The sequence below is a fragment of the Phodopus roborovskii genome, unplaced genomic scaffold (assembly GCF_943737965.1).
Source record: "Phodopus roborovskii unplaced genomic scaffold, PHOROB, whole genome shotgun sequence".
Lineage (NCBI taxonomy): Eukaryota > Metazoa > Chordata > Mammalia > Rodentia > Cricetidae > Phodopus > Phodopus roborovskii.
In genome coordinates, this window is record NW_026125562.1 from 2,677,508 (window position 1) to 2,695,566 (window position 18,059).

Below are 18,059 nucleotides of genomic sequence, written 5' to 3' on the forward strand. Positions count from 1 at the left end.
TGGTGGCGTTCCCTTCATTCTTGTTATCTCTACAAGGCAAAGTGTCCCTGGACAGGCCAGCAGCAAGCAGGATCAGGCCTAAAGAGGGGGAGTGTCAAGTAGGCTATTATGGGTCACTCATCAGAAGTTGCACAAAATAGGGAAAGGATGCCCTTCACTGCTTCTCTGCAGACTAGACATTTGAAGTCAAAGTTTTGGTTAGTAACACTGCTACCTGGAGTGTCCTCTATGTCACTGCATGTGCCTTAAGTAGTGATGGTGGAATGCTGATGACAGAGTCTAGATTATTTTTCTTCATAAATGACAATAAATAACAGTATAGACATTCCCAGTAACAGTCATAAACACATATCAGATGTGACTTTTTTATATGTTTGCAGCACAGTATTTTTGTCTTAAATTGGTATTTTCATTTAGATGAACCATACCTGAATTTCAACATGGACTTTTGACAGAATGGGGATCTGGAAGGGCAGAGAGAGTGTGTGTATGTATATATATCCTGTTTTCTCAAGCTAGTGGGACCTCAGGGACTCTGAACTATCTGCTGGGGAACCTACATGGGACCAAACTAGGCCCACTGAATGTAGGTAACAGTTGTATGGCTTTATCTCTTTAGGGGGACCCTGGCAATGGGACCAGGACTTATCCCGGGTGCATGAACTAACTTTTTGGAGCCCATTCCCTATGGTGGGATACCTTGCTCAGCTTTGATATGCCAGCCTTTGCTGACTTCCCATGGGATTTCTTACCCCCTCTGAGGAGTAGATGAGGGTAGGATAGGAGAAAGGGGGATGGGAGAAGGAGAGGGAAGGGAACTGGGGTTGGTATGTAAAATGAAAAACTTAAATAAGGAAAGTAATAAAAGTCAAATAAAAGTAAATCAAAGTTAAAAAAAGAAAAGTAATTAAAAAAAACAGTCTTTAGCACATGAGATCTACACTAGATAATAAAAACAATTTTGTTGATGAATCAGCAAATGCATTTCAGAGTTCAGTATCCTACTCACTATCTACTTGTTTTTCAACCATCTAAATCTAAGAAAGGACATCATAAATCTTTTATATTTTTATAAAATATTAAGGCTCCGTGACCATGTGATAAAGGCCCTACAAAAGAAATACTATAATCCCATAGATAAATATTTACTTAAAGAGGATAGAATTGTTCTAAAATTTACAATAAAGAGGAAAAAATTGAGAAGCATATAGATCATCCTTAGATTCTTATGAAACCCAAATAATTGCAATATTTGAAAACTGACATTTGTCCTGTCTCAAAGAAATTATTTAAGAAAAAGCAAAATCCTAAATCAGACTGAAAAATTTTGAAATTTGGTGCATATTTCTCAACTTTGTCTTCACTAAATAAGAAGGTTAACTCTTGATTCATTAACAAATGGACTGAAATCCCTGGGAAATATCCAAACTGTTCTAAGAAAAAACTATGAACTCTTTTGTGAATATCTCTTATGCTGTGACAATAAACTTAAAAGAACTAACTAGTCACAGACCTGCCATGATAACACAATGTAACCTATAAAAGCACTCATTGTAATAATAAAAAGCAAGAAAGTAACCCAATGAAAATAAAAAGAATCAGTACTATTTACACTTACAACTATTGCTTACATAAATTTGTGTTCTACTTCACAAAAGTCTAAACTTTAAAAAATTAAATTTAAAACCCTATAGTCAATAACACATTACCTGTTCATAGGCCCCGATCTTGAGTACTGTCTCTGGTGCAATTTTAAAAACATTCACACCATTTCCTCGCCAAAGAGAAAAAAATCCTCCTTCTTTTACCATCTGCTTGAACTCATTAACCAATCCCATTTTACTTGTTTTTGATCTACGAACCTAGAAATAAGTGGCAAATTTATTTAAATTTATTTTGCTGGTAATATAAATGTATTTCACTGCATGATAAAAATAATTAAACCTATATACTTCATACCTTTCAACAGCAGCTTAAGTTTCCTTCAGTTACATAAAATGAATGTTAGTATTTTTCTTGTCCCCAATTACACATCAAAATACAGTGTCTTCCCTCTATCCATCGTTTTGCATCCCATGCTTCAAATAGAGTAAAGTCATAGAAATAAACACTTCGTGTGCTTTAAATTGCTTTAAATTGGTGTTCTGAACAGGTGATGAAATCACCCACACTCTCATTCCACCTTGCCTTCCAGGGCTGTGAGTCATGTCTTTGCAGTGTATCCATGTGGTATATTCTACCTACCCAAGAGTCAGTTAGGAGCTATCTCCATTATTAGATCTACTACTACAGTGCTACCTCAGTGCATATGTTCAAGTATCCTTTCTTTTACTTCATTATGGCCCCAAAGCTCAGCAGTGATGATGTTTGCAATGTGCACACACCAGAGGCAACATACATGCTTCCTTTAGGAGAGGATGAGTATCATGTAACTTGTATCCGGGTACATTACTATGATTGTTATACTTTAGTATTAATGTTGGTAACCTCTCCTTATGCTCAATTTATAAACTAAACTTTATCATATGTATGTAGGCATGTATAGGATAAAATACAGTATTCTAGGGTTTAGTACCATTTACAGTGTCGGGTAACCAATGGGAAATTTTCCCCCAGAGGCAGGGACTACTGTAATCTAAAACATTAAAGAAAAATAAAAACAACTTATGGAAGACAGAATTCTAATTCAATTGTTGGAGATCTTCATTATAAACAAAGTGTGTGGTTGCTATCAAAAATAACCTGAGATTATTAAAGAGCACATTGAAATATGTATTAAAATCAGAATTGGATGAAAATACATCAAAGTTTCAACAGTGCATACATATATTGAGGCTTCAGGGTATTGTGGATTGGACTGTAGCTCTCAAATATGTTGAAGTCCTAACTCCTATTCCCTCAGGATGTGGTCCTATTTGGATGGGGCCTTTGCAGATAAAAATCAAGCTGATCTAATATGACCTTTATTCTTATAAAAGGAAAATGTGGACATAGAGACATAGCACACCAAGAAGGAAGGCAACATGAACTGATGGGGAAGATAGCCTTATCCAAGTCAAGAAGAGGCACCCTCAGCACCCTGGGAGCAGCCAGCCCTGCTGACCACTTGATTGGTTCTCCAGAACTACAATAGAACATTTCTGATGTTATGCCAGGCTGTGGGACTTTGTTACTGAATTCCTAACAAAGGGGGGCTAGCTGTAGGAATTACAGGGCAGTTCATGTCTGCCTCCATGCTTTCCTGTGTTTTTTTTTTTTTTTTGTGTGTGTGTGTGTGTGTGTGTGTGTGTGTGTGTGTTTTACTGTCATTTTATTGTTTTAAAATGTGTGTATATGTGTGTGTGTGAGGGGGAGGGAGACAGACAGACAGACAATGTCTGACCTGAAATTTGCTGTGTAACTGGGGATGACCTTAGACTCCTTATTCTCCTGCCTCCATTTCCTAAGTGCTGTGATTTCAGGCATGTATCATTACACCTGGCTTTAATTCATTTCTTACTATCCCTCCTTATTCTCTATTTTTCTATATTTTCTTTTCCTTTTTCACATCCTTTTCCTAGAATGTCTGCTTTATTCTTTCCCTTTTTACATTTTGCCCCATATTTTTAGTTTGAGATTTGTTTAATAATTCCATACATGCATAATGTGTTTTGATCATATCTATGCCCATTTCACCCCCTTCACCTCCTTCCCATCCCCTCCACCGCTTTTCCCTCTCAACTTCATCTGCTTCTTAATCCACTAAATCCACTTGATGCTGCATGTATGGGCAGGGTCTAGGAGCACCTCCTGAAGCACAGTTCTGAGGGGCCACATTCTTGGAGAAAATTGACTCTCCCATCAATTGCCAATTGTTCCTCAGAGGTAGGATTTCAATAAGGAGACACACACACACACACACACACACACACACACACACACACACACACATGCCATCACCCATGCTATGGTTTTAGCTGGCTTGATCTTACACAAGTCTTGTGCATGCAGTCACAGCTGCTGTGAACCCATGTGTACAGCAGCGCTATCATGTCCCACAAACACTGTTTCACTGCAGATATTGCTGCATGCTTTTTTATTCTCCCTAATCCAGTGACCCCTGTGTAGCCCTTAGAGAACTAATCATCCCTATCTTGGTGTACCCGTGTTGTATGAAGCAACACCTCTAAAGTAGCACCTACTATTTTTAATATTATATCATCATTACTGATTTTATGTCTGTAATGTTCTGGAAAATAAGGACTATACTCTTTCATCATCGCATTTCTAGCACCTAACAAGTAATAAGCACACAAGATAATTTTCTAATTAATTTTCCCTCTTGGCCCTATTCCCATCTCTGTCACCTCACAACCATGTCTCGTCTATGTAGCACTGTACATGTCCATATCTTTCTTCCTTTTCATATAATTTTGCAGGCACAGGTACTGGGGAAACTGGGTTTTCTACTTTAATATGTAACAAAACATTTTCAACTCAGTCTTTTCCTAACAATTGTCCAAATTCAGCTTCCTGGCTGAATAGAATGTGTGTTATACATGGAATCAGACACATAGTAGGGAAATGGGTTAGTTGTTCTATTACCATATACTTGAGTATATTCCCTATATTTAGATGATCAAACTAGAGTCTTTATTTCTATTGGATAAATTAACCAAGATATTATTATATATCTATATGAGAAGTAATAAGGAGAAATAAAATAGTGTCTATTCTTCCATGGCATTCCCATGGTACGAGTGTGTTTTTCTATCCAGTTATATAATGGCATTTCAATATTTATTATCTAACCATCTATTTTTCCTGATATATTATAATTCCTCTCATTTAAAAAGTGTGTCTAGACCAGGCGCTGGTGGTGCACACCTGTAATCCCAGCACTTGGGAGGCAAAGGCAGGCAGATCTCTGTGAGTTCAGAGGTCAACCTGGTCTACAGAGCGAGTTCCAGGACAGGCTCCAAAGCAATACAGAGAAACCCTGTCTCAAAAAACCAAAAAACAAATTTTAAAAGAAAAGTGTGTCTAACTTGGTACAGTACCTAGTACCCATTAAGGACATAATACATAACATACTCTGCTAAATAGGTACAGAATGAATAAATGAAGCTCCCTTAATCCAAAAACCAACACACTGTATTTTCTAAAAATGGCATATAAATTTAATATTTAAGCAGAATCACAGATGTGGAGAGAATGAAGAATAATTACAGATAAATTACAAAGTTAATTAGGTAACATTACAATTTTACACTATTACCATGGTATACTATAATAACTATCCATAATTCATCACCAAAGGCTACCAATATCATCAAAACAATAAAGGATAATAAAACACCCAAATATATCATTTTAATTAGAAATTTAAATTCTCTATATTGTTTCTTGATCTTTATATTCTTATAGCAAAAGTACTTAGCAAGTATTGAATTGTAATTATGAATTTAGTTATTATTGGGTGGATTAGTTATGCTTCTGAGAAACAGTCTAATAGAGTGGATCTATTATTATTTTAAGTTAAAATTAATTGGAGCATTGTATTAGGTAGCGTTTTCATGCTGTGAGAGAGCAGCCAGCACACAGGAAAAGACCTTGTTTGCCTCCCATCTTCAGAGGTGTCATTCGTGGCAGCAAGGCAGTGGAGTTGCCTTGTGTGGCAGGGAACAGAGAAGGTGAATGTCTGCTTGGCCAGCTAGCTCTCCTTTCCTTCTCTTCCCAAGGCCCAGCCTATGCGATGGTGCTGCCCACCTTCACGGTGATTCCTTTTCCTTAGTTAATCCTCCTGCAAATGCCCTGATAGACACACTCAGGCAAGTATTTTGTTAATCTCTTATGCTCGTTTTAGTCCAATGAAACTGACATTCAAGACTAATCAATCCAAATGCCATAGGAGCCTCTTGAAGAAAATGAAGATGTATTTTAATAGTAAAGAGAAAATAATTTAAATTTTCAAGAAAGCATAAAATTTCAATGAGTGCTATGAAATCTACCATTCAAAAATCAGCATCTTAATCATTAAGTACTCTCCGTGTTCCTTCAAGTAACACAAAGACTACCTGCATCATGACTTTCAAGCGGTCCAGAGGTGCCGTGCATGTCCGTGCGATCGCACTCGCTATTCCCGCTGTTACTAACCGTTTCCACCATTGCCCAGACTTCTTTTCTTGTTCTGTAAATTCATCTGGAATAGATATACTCTCTCCTATATCAATTATCTGATAAATTTAAAAAAAAAATAATTAGGTAGTGAAGTGTAAACTCGTGAGAAATAAAAGTATAACTTTCTACAAAGATCAAGAAAACCTTTTCATACAGAAAGAGAACTTCAACATTTTCTTTTTAAATCACCTCCTTGTACTGAAGATTGATAATTTTCTTAGTACTCAGTGCTTATACTCAACTGATTTTAAATAACACATTGAATAATAGATTTTAAATAAAATTTTCATTACATTAGCTATTAATTTAAAATAATTCCCAAACCATTTAAATAATCTCTTCCTCAAAAACAATGTAACCCTGAGGGCAAGGAGGCACGCCACTTACACAGTGTCTGTCACAACACTAGGTGAGGGATAAACACTGAATAAACTTTCACATTTTATTCCAAAGGCAGGAGGCAAGGACAGCATCTGACATGCTCTGACTTACTTTTCTCAGTGATCTTTTGTTGATCAGTTTTCTCTATCACAATGAGTTAATATTTGGGAATCTTATTTTTAAGTGTTAAAGCACCATGTTTCAGGGAAGAGTGCCAAACTAGACTTGAAAACTTAGATTCTATCCCCCATGACAGCGCCCCTTACCAGCAGGAAGTAGTTTGGAAAGAACAACGCCCAAATTCCCAAATATTGTGTATAAATGTTTGTTTTCATTTAATTGGACTTTGTTATATAAAATTAAATAAATAATAAAAAAAGAGAAAGAAAACTTAGATTCTATTGCCTTCGATGTAATAGATATATTACTGCCATTCTTAGCTCCTCGCTTCCATTTATTCATTTTGCTAATACCCTTTTAGAAACCTTCTCAAATTATCTTCCCTCTGAACCCAAAGATTTCTTCTTGACTCAACCGCTTCCTGTCTAATACAGCACAATCTTGATAGATTAGTTTATTTCTTTTTTTTTTTTAATAAAAAAAATTGTATTTACTTAGAAGCATTCAGAATGTCAACAAAACAGCTGCAATTTTTTTGCAATTACAGAGTGGTATTCAGTTAACAGAACAATTATCTTCGTATAAGCTGCATCAGAGACAACTGAAGATGGAAAAAAAAAAAAACCCAAAACAAAAAAAAAGAAAAAAAAAAAAAGAAAACCAAAAAAAACTACCGTCCCATATATAACTAATTTGTGCTGTGCACCAAGAACCTGCTTTAAATTTCCATGCCAATTTACAACCCCCAGACTGTACCAGGCAAGATTAGTGGCTATTGAAAATACCACCAGGACAGGGCTATCTAAAGACACATTCGGTAGTGTGTTAACTATACAAAAAAAGACACTGTACAGTTTAAAAACAAATCTTACACAGCCTTACATTTCAATTTTTTTTTTCTTTAAAAGGAGTGAGTTGTGTACAGGGGGGTTAAATGCTTTATAGAACAAAAAAAAAAAAACACAAAAACAAAAACAAAACTGCGCTAGAACCAACTTATTCATCATCATCATCTTCTTCTTCATCTTCGTCTTCCTCTTCTTCCTCCTCTTCCTCATCCTCTTCATCCTCCTCATCATCTTCCTCTTCCTTCTTTTTCTTGCTCTTTTCTGCCTTGACCACCCCCTTTTTCACTGCATCGGGTTTCCCTTTAGCTCTGTACGCAGCAATATCCTTTTCATACTTCTCCTTCAGCTTGGCAGCCTTCTTTTCATAGGGCTGCTTGTCATCTGCAGCAGTGTTGTTCCACATCTCTCCCAGTTTCTTTGCAACATCACCAATGGATAAGCCTGGGTGTTCTCCTTTGATTTTTGGGCGATACTCAGAACAGAACAAGAAGAAGGCCGAAGGAGGCCTCTTGGGTGCATTGGGGTCCTTGAACTTTTTTTTTGGTCTCCCCTTTGCGGGGGGATGTAGGTTTTCATTTCTCTTTCATAACGAGCCTTGTCCGCCTTTGCCATGTCTTCAAATTTCCCCTTTTCTTTAGCAGACATGGTCTTCCACCTTTCTGAGCATTTCTTGGAGAACTCTGAGAAGTTGACAGAAGCATCCGGATGCTTCTTCTTGTGTTCCTCCCGGCAAGTTTGCACAAAGAATGCATATGAGGACATTTTGCCTCTCGGCTTTTTAGGATCTCCTTTGCCCATGTTCAATTGATTTTCGTCCGCGAGGCACAGAGTCGCCCAGTGCCCGTCCGGCTCGCGCTTGCCCCGGCGCTGTCTCTATGGAGCTCAATGTACTGCAATGGCTCGATTAGTTTATTTCTATTGATTGTTTGGCTCCTCTTTCACAAAGAAAGCCCAATAAGGCCAACACCCTGGTCTCCCTTGTGTACTATTGAAAACCTAGATCTTAGCTCCTGAAGAAAAATAGGCTCAATAAACATTGTTGAAGTAAACATCAACATGCCAGGCCCTGGACTTTGTATTAGTGATAGTCATGGAGAAGTTGGTTTCTGCCTCTAGCATTTACAGAACTGTTATTATTATCTCAAGAATAAGATTCATAGGAAAAGATACAGTCAAGTACAATACAGAGCAGTAACTACAACAACAAAGGTGACAAATAAGTGTCCGGAGAAAATCCTGTAGAAACGCTGAATACACAAATTAGATTTGATGAGTTAAGAAAGTGGAGACAAAGGTAGGTAGGCAGGGAAAGTAGAGTCATTTTGGGAGAACTTGGGTGAGGGATAAATATGATCAAAACACATTGCACAAAATATCAAAGAACGAATAAAATAAAGTAGTATTTTAAAAATAAAAATTATAAATGTGAAATGAAAGAAAAGAATACCTTACAGTTAAAGTAACTTAGAAGCCCCAAAGCCCCAGTTTGAATCCAGAAATCATGACCTCAGAGGCCATCACATTATACTATCTTTCTATATAAGTAGGGATTACCCAAAGGAAGGCTAGACAACAAAAAATGGTGAGCTTGAAGATATAATCTATTTTAAGAACCACAAGATTATATGTAGGCATGGAAAGGAATGTTTAAAAAAATAACCAACTATAGAAATGATCCCTGAAAGTATAGTCTTAATAGAGGGGGCCATTATAGGCTTTAAGAGAAATCTGGCACGAGGGAAATGCCCAGAGACCTACAAGGATGACCCCAACTAACAATCTAAGCAATAGTGGAGAGGCTACCTTAATGCCCTTCCCTGATAATGAGATTGATGACTACCTTATATGCCATCCTGGAGCCCTCATCCAGTTACTGATGAAAACAGAAGCAGACACTCACAGCTAAACACTGAGCTGAACTCCTGAATCCATTTGTAGACAGATGGATTCTCCCTCAGCCTAAACACATGGGGACAGGCCTAGGTCTTGCTCCAAATGATGTGACACACTTTGAAGATCCCCCATGGAAGGCCTCACCCTCCCTGGGGAGCAGGAAGGGGATGGGATGGGGGTGTGGGGGGGTAACAGGGGAGGATGGGAGGGTGGAGGAACTGGGATTGACATGTAAAACAAGCTTGTTTCAAACTTAAATTAAAAATTTATCAAGAAAAACAAAATAAAATAGCAAAGGTCTGCAGAAAAAGATGATGGCCAGCAAGTTTGACAACCTGAGTTCTTTTTCCGGAACATATGTAGTGTAAAGAGAAAACTGACTCCAGCCAGTTTTCATCATCCATATACACACCATAGTGTGTGCATACATCCTTACACTGGATTTAACATCTTTCTAAACAGTTTAAATAACTACTAATTAGAAAAAAAGAAAGTTATGTTGGGTTCAAGACTTTGAAATGGCCACTGTTTTGCTAGGTTGGTTGTAAACAACAAAGTACTTATCTCAAGTTTTGAGTTTATACTGTTTTATTCCATGTACAAAATTAGTTGATCTGTATAAAGATGACCTGATGTCACAGACCAGCTAATTAGAAAAGGAAATGAAAGTAAGAGATGACTGAAAGAGAGGGAAAAAAAGGAAGAATTAAAATAATAAACCACAGACCATAAATTCAAATGCCTTTGGGGGTCAGGCAAGAAATTTCATCTGGGTATCAAGAGAAAGTCCATGGAAATGGACACATCTGTCACTTCATCTTAGTTAGTTTTATTCAGTTGTTCTTATGTAGGAATGTATATTGGAGCTATATGTTCTTCTCAAGTTTCCAGAGAAACCAAAAGGCCATGGTTTATTTATGGAATCTCTCTAGTTTTAAGCAATGTGTAAGCCAATTACACATTTAGCCTTTGAGTGATGTCTGGGAACTTGTAGCAGGGTGAGCTCTTCTCAATCGTGCCCACACCCAGTTTGGGTGATGTTGAGATAATGCTTTTGTCTTGGGCTTTAAAGTTGATGCTGGCACAAGTCAGGAGTAGAGGCTGTGGAAAGGGTGGAATTTATTTTGCATGTGACAACCTCTTTGTCATCTGTCCTCTCTGGGGCTGTGGATTGTAGGTTGGTTATCCTGTACTTTACTCTTAGTATCCACTTAAGAGTGATTATATATCATGTTTGTCTTTCTGGGTCTTTCTAGGTTACCTCACTCAGACTGACTTCATTCTAGTTCCATCCATTTGCTTGCAAATTTCATGAGACATTGCTTTTTACAGCTGGGTAATACTTCATTGTGTAAATGTACCACATTTTCCTTATCCATTCTTCGGTTGAGGGGCATCTAGGTTGTTTCTAGGTTCTAGATATTATGAATAATGCTGCTATGAGCATAGTTGAGCATGTGTTCTTGTGGTTTTATTGAGCATCTTTTAGGTATAAGCCCAAGATTGCTATAGCTAGGTCTTGAGATAAATTGAGTCCCTATTTTCTGAGAAACCAACATACTGATTTCCAAAGTGGCTGTACAAGTTTGCACTCCTATCAGCAGTGGAGGAGTGTTCCCTTATGGGAGATGTTATTCTGTAAATATGTTTCTCATACTGGTTAATGAATAAAGCACTGTTGGCCAATAGGAAAGCAAGATAGGATTAGGAGACAAGGAGGAAAGAGGAACTAGTAAGGAGGAGTCAAGATGGAAGATGGAGAGAGCAGAACGCCGGTGGCCTCTCTCTGGTAAGATAAGACCACGTGGAAGTACTTAGATTAACAGAAATGGCTTAATACTTAAGACAGAGCTAGCCGATAAGAAACTAGTACCTGGCCAACAGCATTATACCTAATACAGGGTCTCCGTGTGTTATTTGGGGCTGGCGCCACGGTGGGTCCAGGCCGGCAGGAAAAACCTACTCCTTACATTCCCCTTTCTCCACATACTCTCCAACATTGATTTGCATTTCCCTGATGACTATAGATGTTGAACACTTCTTCAAGTGTATTTTGGCCACTTCAGATTCTTCTGTTGAGAATTATCTGTTTAAATCTGTACCCCATTTTTAATTGAATTATTTGGTATTTTGATGTCTAGTTTCTTGAGATGCAGCACAGACACTGAGATCAACAATTAATTAATGGGAACTCCTGAAACTGAAAAGCTTCTGGAAGACCAAGGACACTTTCCATTAAGACAAAACTGCAGCCTACAGAATAGGAAAAGATCTTCACCAACCCCACATGCGACAGAGGGCTGATCTCCAAAATACACAAAGAACGCATGCTTTTTCTTTAGCTCTTTTTTTTTTTTTTTCTGTTTGCTTATCCCCATTCTGATTTGTTTTTGTTTTATCGGATTATTATTCTTTATATGCTCATTTTCTAAGGAGAGACAGAAAGTGTATGGATCTAGGGAAAAGGGAGTGGGAAGAAACTGTGTAGTGGGATATTCACTTTGTCTCCTTCTGTGGCACTGACCACACCCATTGGGGGTGGAACCAGGGGTGGAAGTGACCTGGGGTCGGAGGAGGCGCTCGGGAGAGTGCTCTCTTGCAAACTGCATGAGGACAGAAGGACTTCCAGAGGAATTCTTGGAAGCAGGAACCTGTTGGTGTTCACCTGTCTATGTTGTGAGTTATTTCTCCCTGGATAAACATCTGTTCAGCCTAATTGTTTATCCTGATCCTTATTAAACCGCAATAGAACTGGGAGGAGTTAGCAAAATGGAAACTATAGTCAGAATAAATTGTATGAAAAAAAATCTATTCCCAATAAAAGATGTAGTAATACATCCTTTGTAGTAGTTACAGGTGATAAATTAAGTGGACATGGAAGAACCAGTCAAAAAGTAAGAAAACAGATGTGTTATCAAAATACTGTATAACTCAAAACCAAATGAGAAATGATATTACATGTTCCTCCCATGTTCAAACATTCAGGAACACAGATGAAACCAAGTGCCTAAAATGACAAGTATTTATTGGATACACACATTCTTAGCTTGTTTTAAACACACTGAACTCTGAACTATCTAATGGAAGAAACTGAGGCACAGAGTGGATTATATAGTAAGTGGGTATGAAGTGTGGGTTCAAACATTCACATTCTGACTCTAGAGCTAATGGTCTTTTCTTCTTGTGGACTGACTGTGGAGGGAAGACAGACACTGATGAGAAGTGTGTGTTGTGATTTCAGTATTTTAGCTCCCCCACCTTACATCTGAAGAATTTAAAAGTCTTTAAATACAGTATTTTCTTTAGTCCTTACAACTTCAGGTCAGGTGCTTATGAGACTTAAAGGAGCACATAGCTTGTACGTTTGTTCCTTTTTTTACTCTAAATTCTGAAACCTTGATATGTAATTTTATATTCCCAATGCCAAAAGACCCAGTCAAGCATATAATATCTATGTAAAAAAAAGAAAGAAAGAAAACATGTATTTCCACTTTTCTTGAACAATGCAACTACACATAACAATTAACACCTTACATAGTAGGCACCTATGTAAGATGCAGGTTTTAATAAACAAATTGTGGTTTCTATGTTTTCACATAAAATACTGTCTTCCCTTACTAAAAATAGAATATTGATAAAAGTAAATAATATACCTTTAGCCATTGAAACTAAAATGGAGATTATGTAATGATAGTTACAACTACAACATGTAAATAAAAATAAAAACAGTGAAATGCAGAGTAGTCTTACAGTGGAATGCTTCCAGAAACGAAGAATTTCACTGATATTTTTTGCAGGGTGGAGGAAGAAGTAGTCTCTCCATTCATCCCAGTCTACTGTCATTGACCCGTCGCTATCCATGCTGAAATACAATTTTAGATGGTGTTTGTGAGACTTACAGTAGCACCAGCACTCACATACACACATGTCTGGGGTGTTTGTTACTGAAGTCATTCCTTTGGATTTTATCAATACCACTGTATTTTCATTTTTAAAGAATAGAGTGTCTTTTAGAGAAATGTCAGATTTTAAGAGAATTTGAGAGGATGATATAGATGGTTCCCATATACCCCCATACCTATGCTCTCCTATTGGCCACACATTACACCACTGTGGTTTCTTTGTTACAGTTCATGCCTAATGGCTATCACATTATTCATAACTACATTTTATACTTTATTCAGACATCTACTGTTCTTTTAGCCTCAGTGTCACACTGAGATATAACACTCTATTCAGTTAGCATGCTTCCTTTAGCTCCTCCTGACTATGGCAGTTTTCAGACTTTTCTTGTTTTTAACAGTGTTGACATTCCCGAAGAGCACTGATGATCAGGTGCAGAGAGACAGCCCTGCATGTAAAATTCTTGCCTTGCAATCACAAGGATCTGAGCTGGGTCCCCAGAACCCATGCAAAAACAAGCCAAGCATGCTGAGGAAGTGGAAAGTGGAAGGTCCCCCTGATCACTGGCTGGCCAACCTCACATATGCAGGATGTTCTAGGCCCTGGGAGCACCCATCTCAACAAAGGAAACAAGCAAACAACCAGAGGACATGGACACACACACATGCACACACGTGTGCGCGCACACACATACGCAGGCACGAATACAGATGTTTTATAGACTGTCAATCCACTGTAATTCACTACATATTGCTTTTTTAATTGCTTATTTGAATGTAATTCTCACATTTTCGTTATATTCCTTGAAGAGAAATACTATTTTTAAAGTCGTATGCATATCTCTAGCATTTGACTGAGCAGTCAAATGACTAAATCAATAAACCTAACTGAATAACCTTGTGTGTTTTGTATTTTCTAATATTATTTTTGCCTTTGACCCTCTTTTCATTGTTGGCTTTCAAATCAACTTTAACCTTTTATACATAAACTCATTTTTTATACCTAATACTCTAGTTTTACCATGTAACACTAAGTGCCAACTCAGCCTTGAAACATCTCCAGAGAAGATGGCTCAGTTGGTAAAAGTGCTTGCTGCACAAGTCTAATGACCTGGGTTCAATCCCTGGAACCCAGGGTGGAAGGAGAGGACTGACTCCTGAAAGTTGTCTTCTGTCCTCCACACATGTGGCATGGCATGTATGCACCTGCACACACACAATAAAAATTAAAATTTCATCTTAAAATGCTTCTTTGTGTCTGGGTAAAAGGTAGAGTGAGGTGGGGGAAATTTAGTGATATTTTTCTAAATGGAAACTTTGTGGAATAAAATTCATTCTTCTGACAAGAACCCTCGTATACTTTTCAGCACATGAAATCATTGTAAATATTCATGCACTGACAAAATGGAGGAAATGAGTATCCCCAGGCACTGTGGACAGAACTGTATCCTGTGTAGAAAAGGGAAACAGATGAGCCAAGCTCCTGATATGCTGGCTTCTGGCTGGGGATAGTTTCCAAACAGTAGCATGCAGAAGTAGAAGCCAAAGTAGAGAATGGATGGATAGAACAAAACAGATGTGCAACTCAGAGCAGCAAACTATAGATCTGAGACAGAAATCCAGAGTTCAGCCTCTGAAGAAGAGAAAGAATCCAAGTCATGTCTGTCAGTGGTCCACACCTCCCTTCTTGTACAATCCAGAGGAATATTTTTATCAACTATTTTGTAAATGTGAGTTTTTTAGTAGCTCTAGAAACATTTTTAAATGGGAGCGGGGCAGATGCACCTTATCCCATTTTTTAAAAGCATAAATGATTAAGAGGTGAAATCATCCACTGGTTGTTTGTTTTTTGATACAGCAGAAGACAGTGGGGACAGGAGAGGTTTTGACAGTCTTGGGAGTCAGCTAACATCTGGAGGGGGCGGGGGACTAGTTTTATATCCTATAATACAGAGCATACTAAATTTAGAGTTTCAGTTGTGCATTTGTGTCTAGAATATTTTCAGTTACATCTGGTCTGGTGTTTCTAGTAGAACCATCCCTGCCCAGTCAGAACCGTAATGGCGGTCCATTTCCCTAATAGTTGTAATAATGTGCTGGGAAAGATGGAAATTTTGAGTATGTACTGCATAGGATATAAAATTGTGAGTCAGTGGAAATGAAGATTACGTGAGGTCTTACGTTTTGGGCTGGACTATCACTAGTGCAGACAAACACAATGTATGACTTCAGAATCTGGGCATGTGTGTTAAGAACTGAAACGCCTGTGCAATGCTCCTCAACCAGTAAGATCCCAGTTGTGAAAAAAAGAATATGATGAACAAACATGTCAACATATTTGAAATTTTAGATGAAACTTATAAATTCTTAGAAATATTTATTTATATATTTGTTATTGATATATTAATTGTTCATAATAATGGGTTCTGTTATAAAATTTTTACATATGTATGTCTTTGGATCACTTACATATTTTTAGGTACAAGAGCTCTGTCTGTATGTATGCCTACATACCAGAAGAGGGTATAAGATCCTTTTATATATGGTTGTGAACTACCATGTGGTTGCAGGGAACTCAGGACCTCTGGAAGAACAGCCAGTGCTCTTAACTGCTGAGCCATCTCTCCAGCCCCATCTTTGGATCATAGTTAGCTTCCCCTTTATACTTTCTTGTTCCTCTTCCAACTTCCTCTGATCTCTTCCCAACTAGGAACTTACATTTCCTTATTGTGTGTACAGTGGGGGCATATGTATATGTGCATATGTGTGTACATGGTGTGTGTGTGTGTGTGTGTGTGTGTGTGTGTGTGTGTGTGTGTGTGTGTGTGTGTGTCCCCTAATGTGCTTAGCTAGGTTTGCTTACAGGAACATGAACATGGGTTAAAATTTGTTTAATAGAGCATAGGCAGCTTGCCAGTGGCTACACTACTGAAGAAACTGTCTCCCTCTCTCCTGTCAACCTGAAACTACATGTAAATCCTCAAGGGTGGGACCCTATGAGTCCCTGCCCATTTCATGGCAGACTACTGATGAGCCTAAGTTGGTGAAATCTTGTGCAGAAAATCACAGATTCTGTGAGTTAAGAGTGCAAAGACCATTCCACTTCCTAAGTCATGTTCCACACAACTTCTTCCCCACCTTCCTCAGACTCTTACATTCTTCCCACCCCTTCTATAGTGATACTCCCTGAACCTTTTAGGAGTGATATAGATGTCTCACAGCTGAGCATCCAGCATTCACTTATTCCTAGCATTTTGATACAGTTACCTCTGACCACTGCAAAGAGGAGCTTCTCTGACCAAACAAAGCTGACAACAATAGTAACTAGATATGAAATAGTTATTCAGAAGGCAATTTGATAGGCACATCATACCCACTCAGCAAAACAATAGTAGCTTTCACCAGCAAGCCCATGATCTCATATGCATATCCATGAATGTGCAGGTACACTCTTCTGTACAGGCATGTGTGGAGACCTACAGTTGACCCTAGAATGTCTTTTCTCAACTGATTCTCCAGCTTATTTTTTAAGATATGATCTAACCCTGAAGCTCAGTGTTTCATCTAGATTGTTGATGGGGGGGGGGGTGTCCTTCTGTATGCTGTGAATATATGTTTCTCTTACTGGTGGGTGAATAAATGCTGTTTTAGCCAATGAACAGATTAATAGAAATGGGTTAGTACTTGAGAGGGAGCTAACCAATAAGAAGCCTGCTCCTCTGTGTTTATTTGGGACTGAATGGCTATGGGACCAGATGGGACAGAAATGACAGTCTACAGATTGTCTGAGTAGCAAGGACATCAGAGCTGACTGTTTCCAATCCCACTACTAGAGTACTGGCATGAGCCGTTCTCCTGGCTTTATGTGAGTTCTGAGGACAGAACTCGCGTCCCTACACCCATGCAGCAAGAACTTTCCCCACTGAGCCATTCCCCAACCCCACAGACAGTGTTTGATTGGATTCTTTGTTTTGTTGTTTTTTAATGTTTTAAGCTCTGCCAATTTTTGAATATTAATCCTCTGTTGGAATACAGCGAGCAAAGATTATCTCCAACTCTCCACTGGGTTATCTATTCCCTTGGCTTTTTAATTCCATGTGGTCTCATTTGCAGTTTGCTTCCCTTACTTGCTGAGCAACTGGAGTCCCCTTCACAAAGTCTTTACCTACACCTATACCTTGGAGTGCTTTCCATGTTTTCTCCTCCATCAGTCTCAGAAGGTCTTGGATCCACTTGCAGTTAATTATTGTGTGGGGTGAGAGAGAAGGAATTGACTTCATTCCCAGAACACCCAGTTTTCCCAACATCCTAAGAGGCTGTCTTCTTTCCAATGTGTACTTTTGGCATCCCTGTCAAAAAACAGGTGGCTGCGGTTGCCTGGACTTTTATCTGGGTCCTCAACTCTGTTCTGTTGATCTGTGCTAGTATCGGCTGTTTTTATTACTATGGTTCTGTAGTATAATTTGAAATCAGGTACAGTGACTTCCAGCACTGTTTTTTTTTTTTCTAGTATTGCCTTGGCTACACAGGCTCTTTTGTGTTTCTATATAAATTTTAAGATTTATTCTTCCAATGAAAAATGATGTTAGATATTTTTGACAAGTATTGGTCTAAATCTGTAGATTCCTTTTCATAGTATACACACACAAATACATCTTTAAAAACACATCTTTATGAAGCTGATTTAAGAAGAACTAGAAAGTATGAATGTTTCTATAAATGTTACTGAAATTTAACTATAATCCTTCCACATAGA

The 18,059-nt window shown here is 38.1% G+C and overlaps 1 protein-coding gene and 1 pseudogene across 1 annotated transcript in view; both read right to left on the reverse strand.

Annotated features, from left to right (window-relative positions):
• LOC127216837 (calcium-binding mitochondrial carrier protein SCaMC-1) overlaps window positions 1-18,059 on the reverse strand; it is a 46,598-nt gene that overhangs the window by 8,535 nt on the left and 20,004 nt on the right. The window contains exons 4-6 of the mRNA XM_051177696.1: window positions 13,152-13,263; window positions 6,057-6,215; window positions 1,710-1,862 (exon numbers count right to left, since the gene is read on the reverse strand). Coding sequence (XP_051033653.1) covers window positions 1,710-1,862; window positions 6,057-6,215; window positions 13,152-13,263 — 424 coding nt within the window. The remainder of the gene's footprint in view (window positions 1-1,709; window positions 1,863-6,056; window positions 6,216-13,151; window positions 13,264-18,059) is intronic.
• On the reverse strand, window positions 7,539-8,407 carry LOC127216835 (high mobility group protein B1-like; annotated as a pseudogene).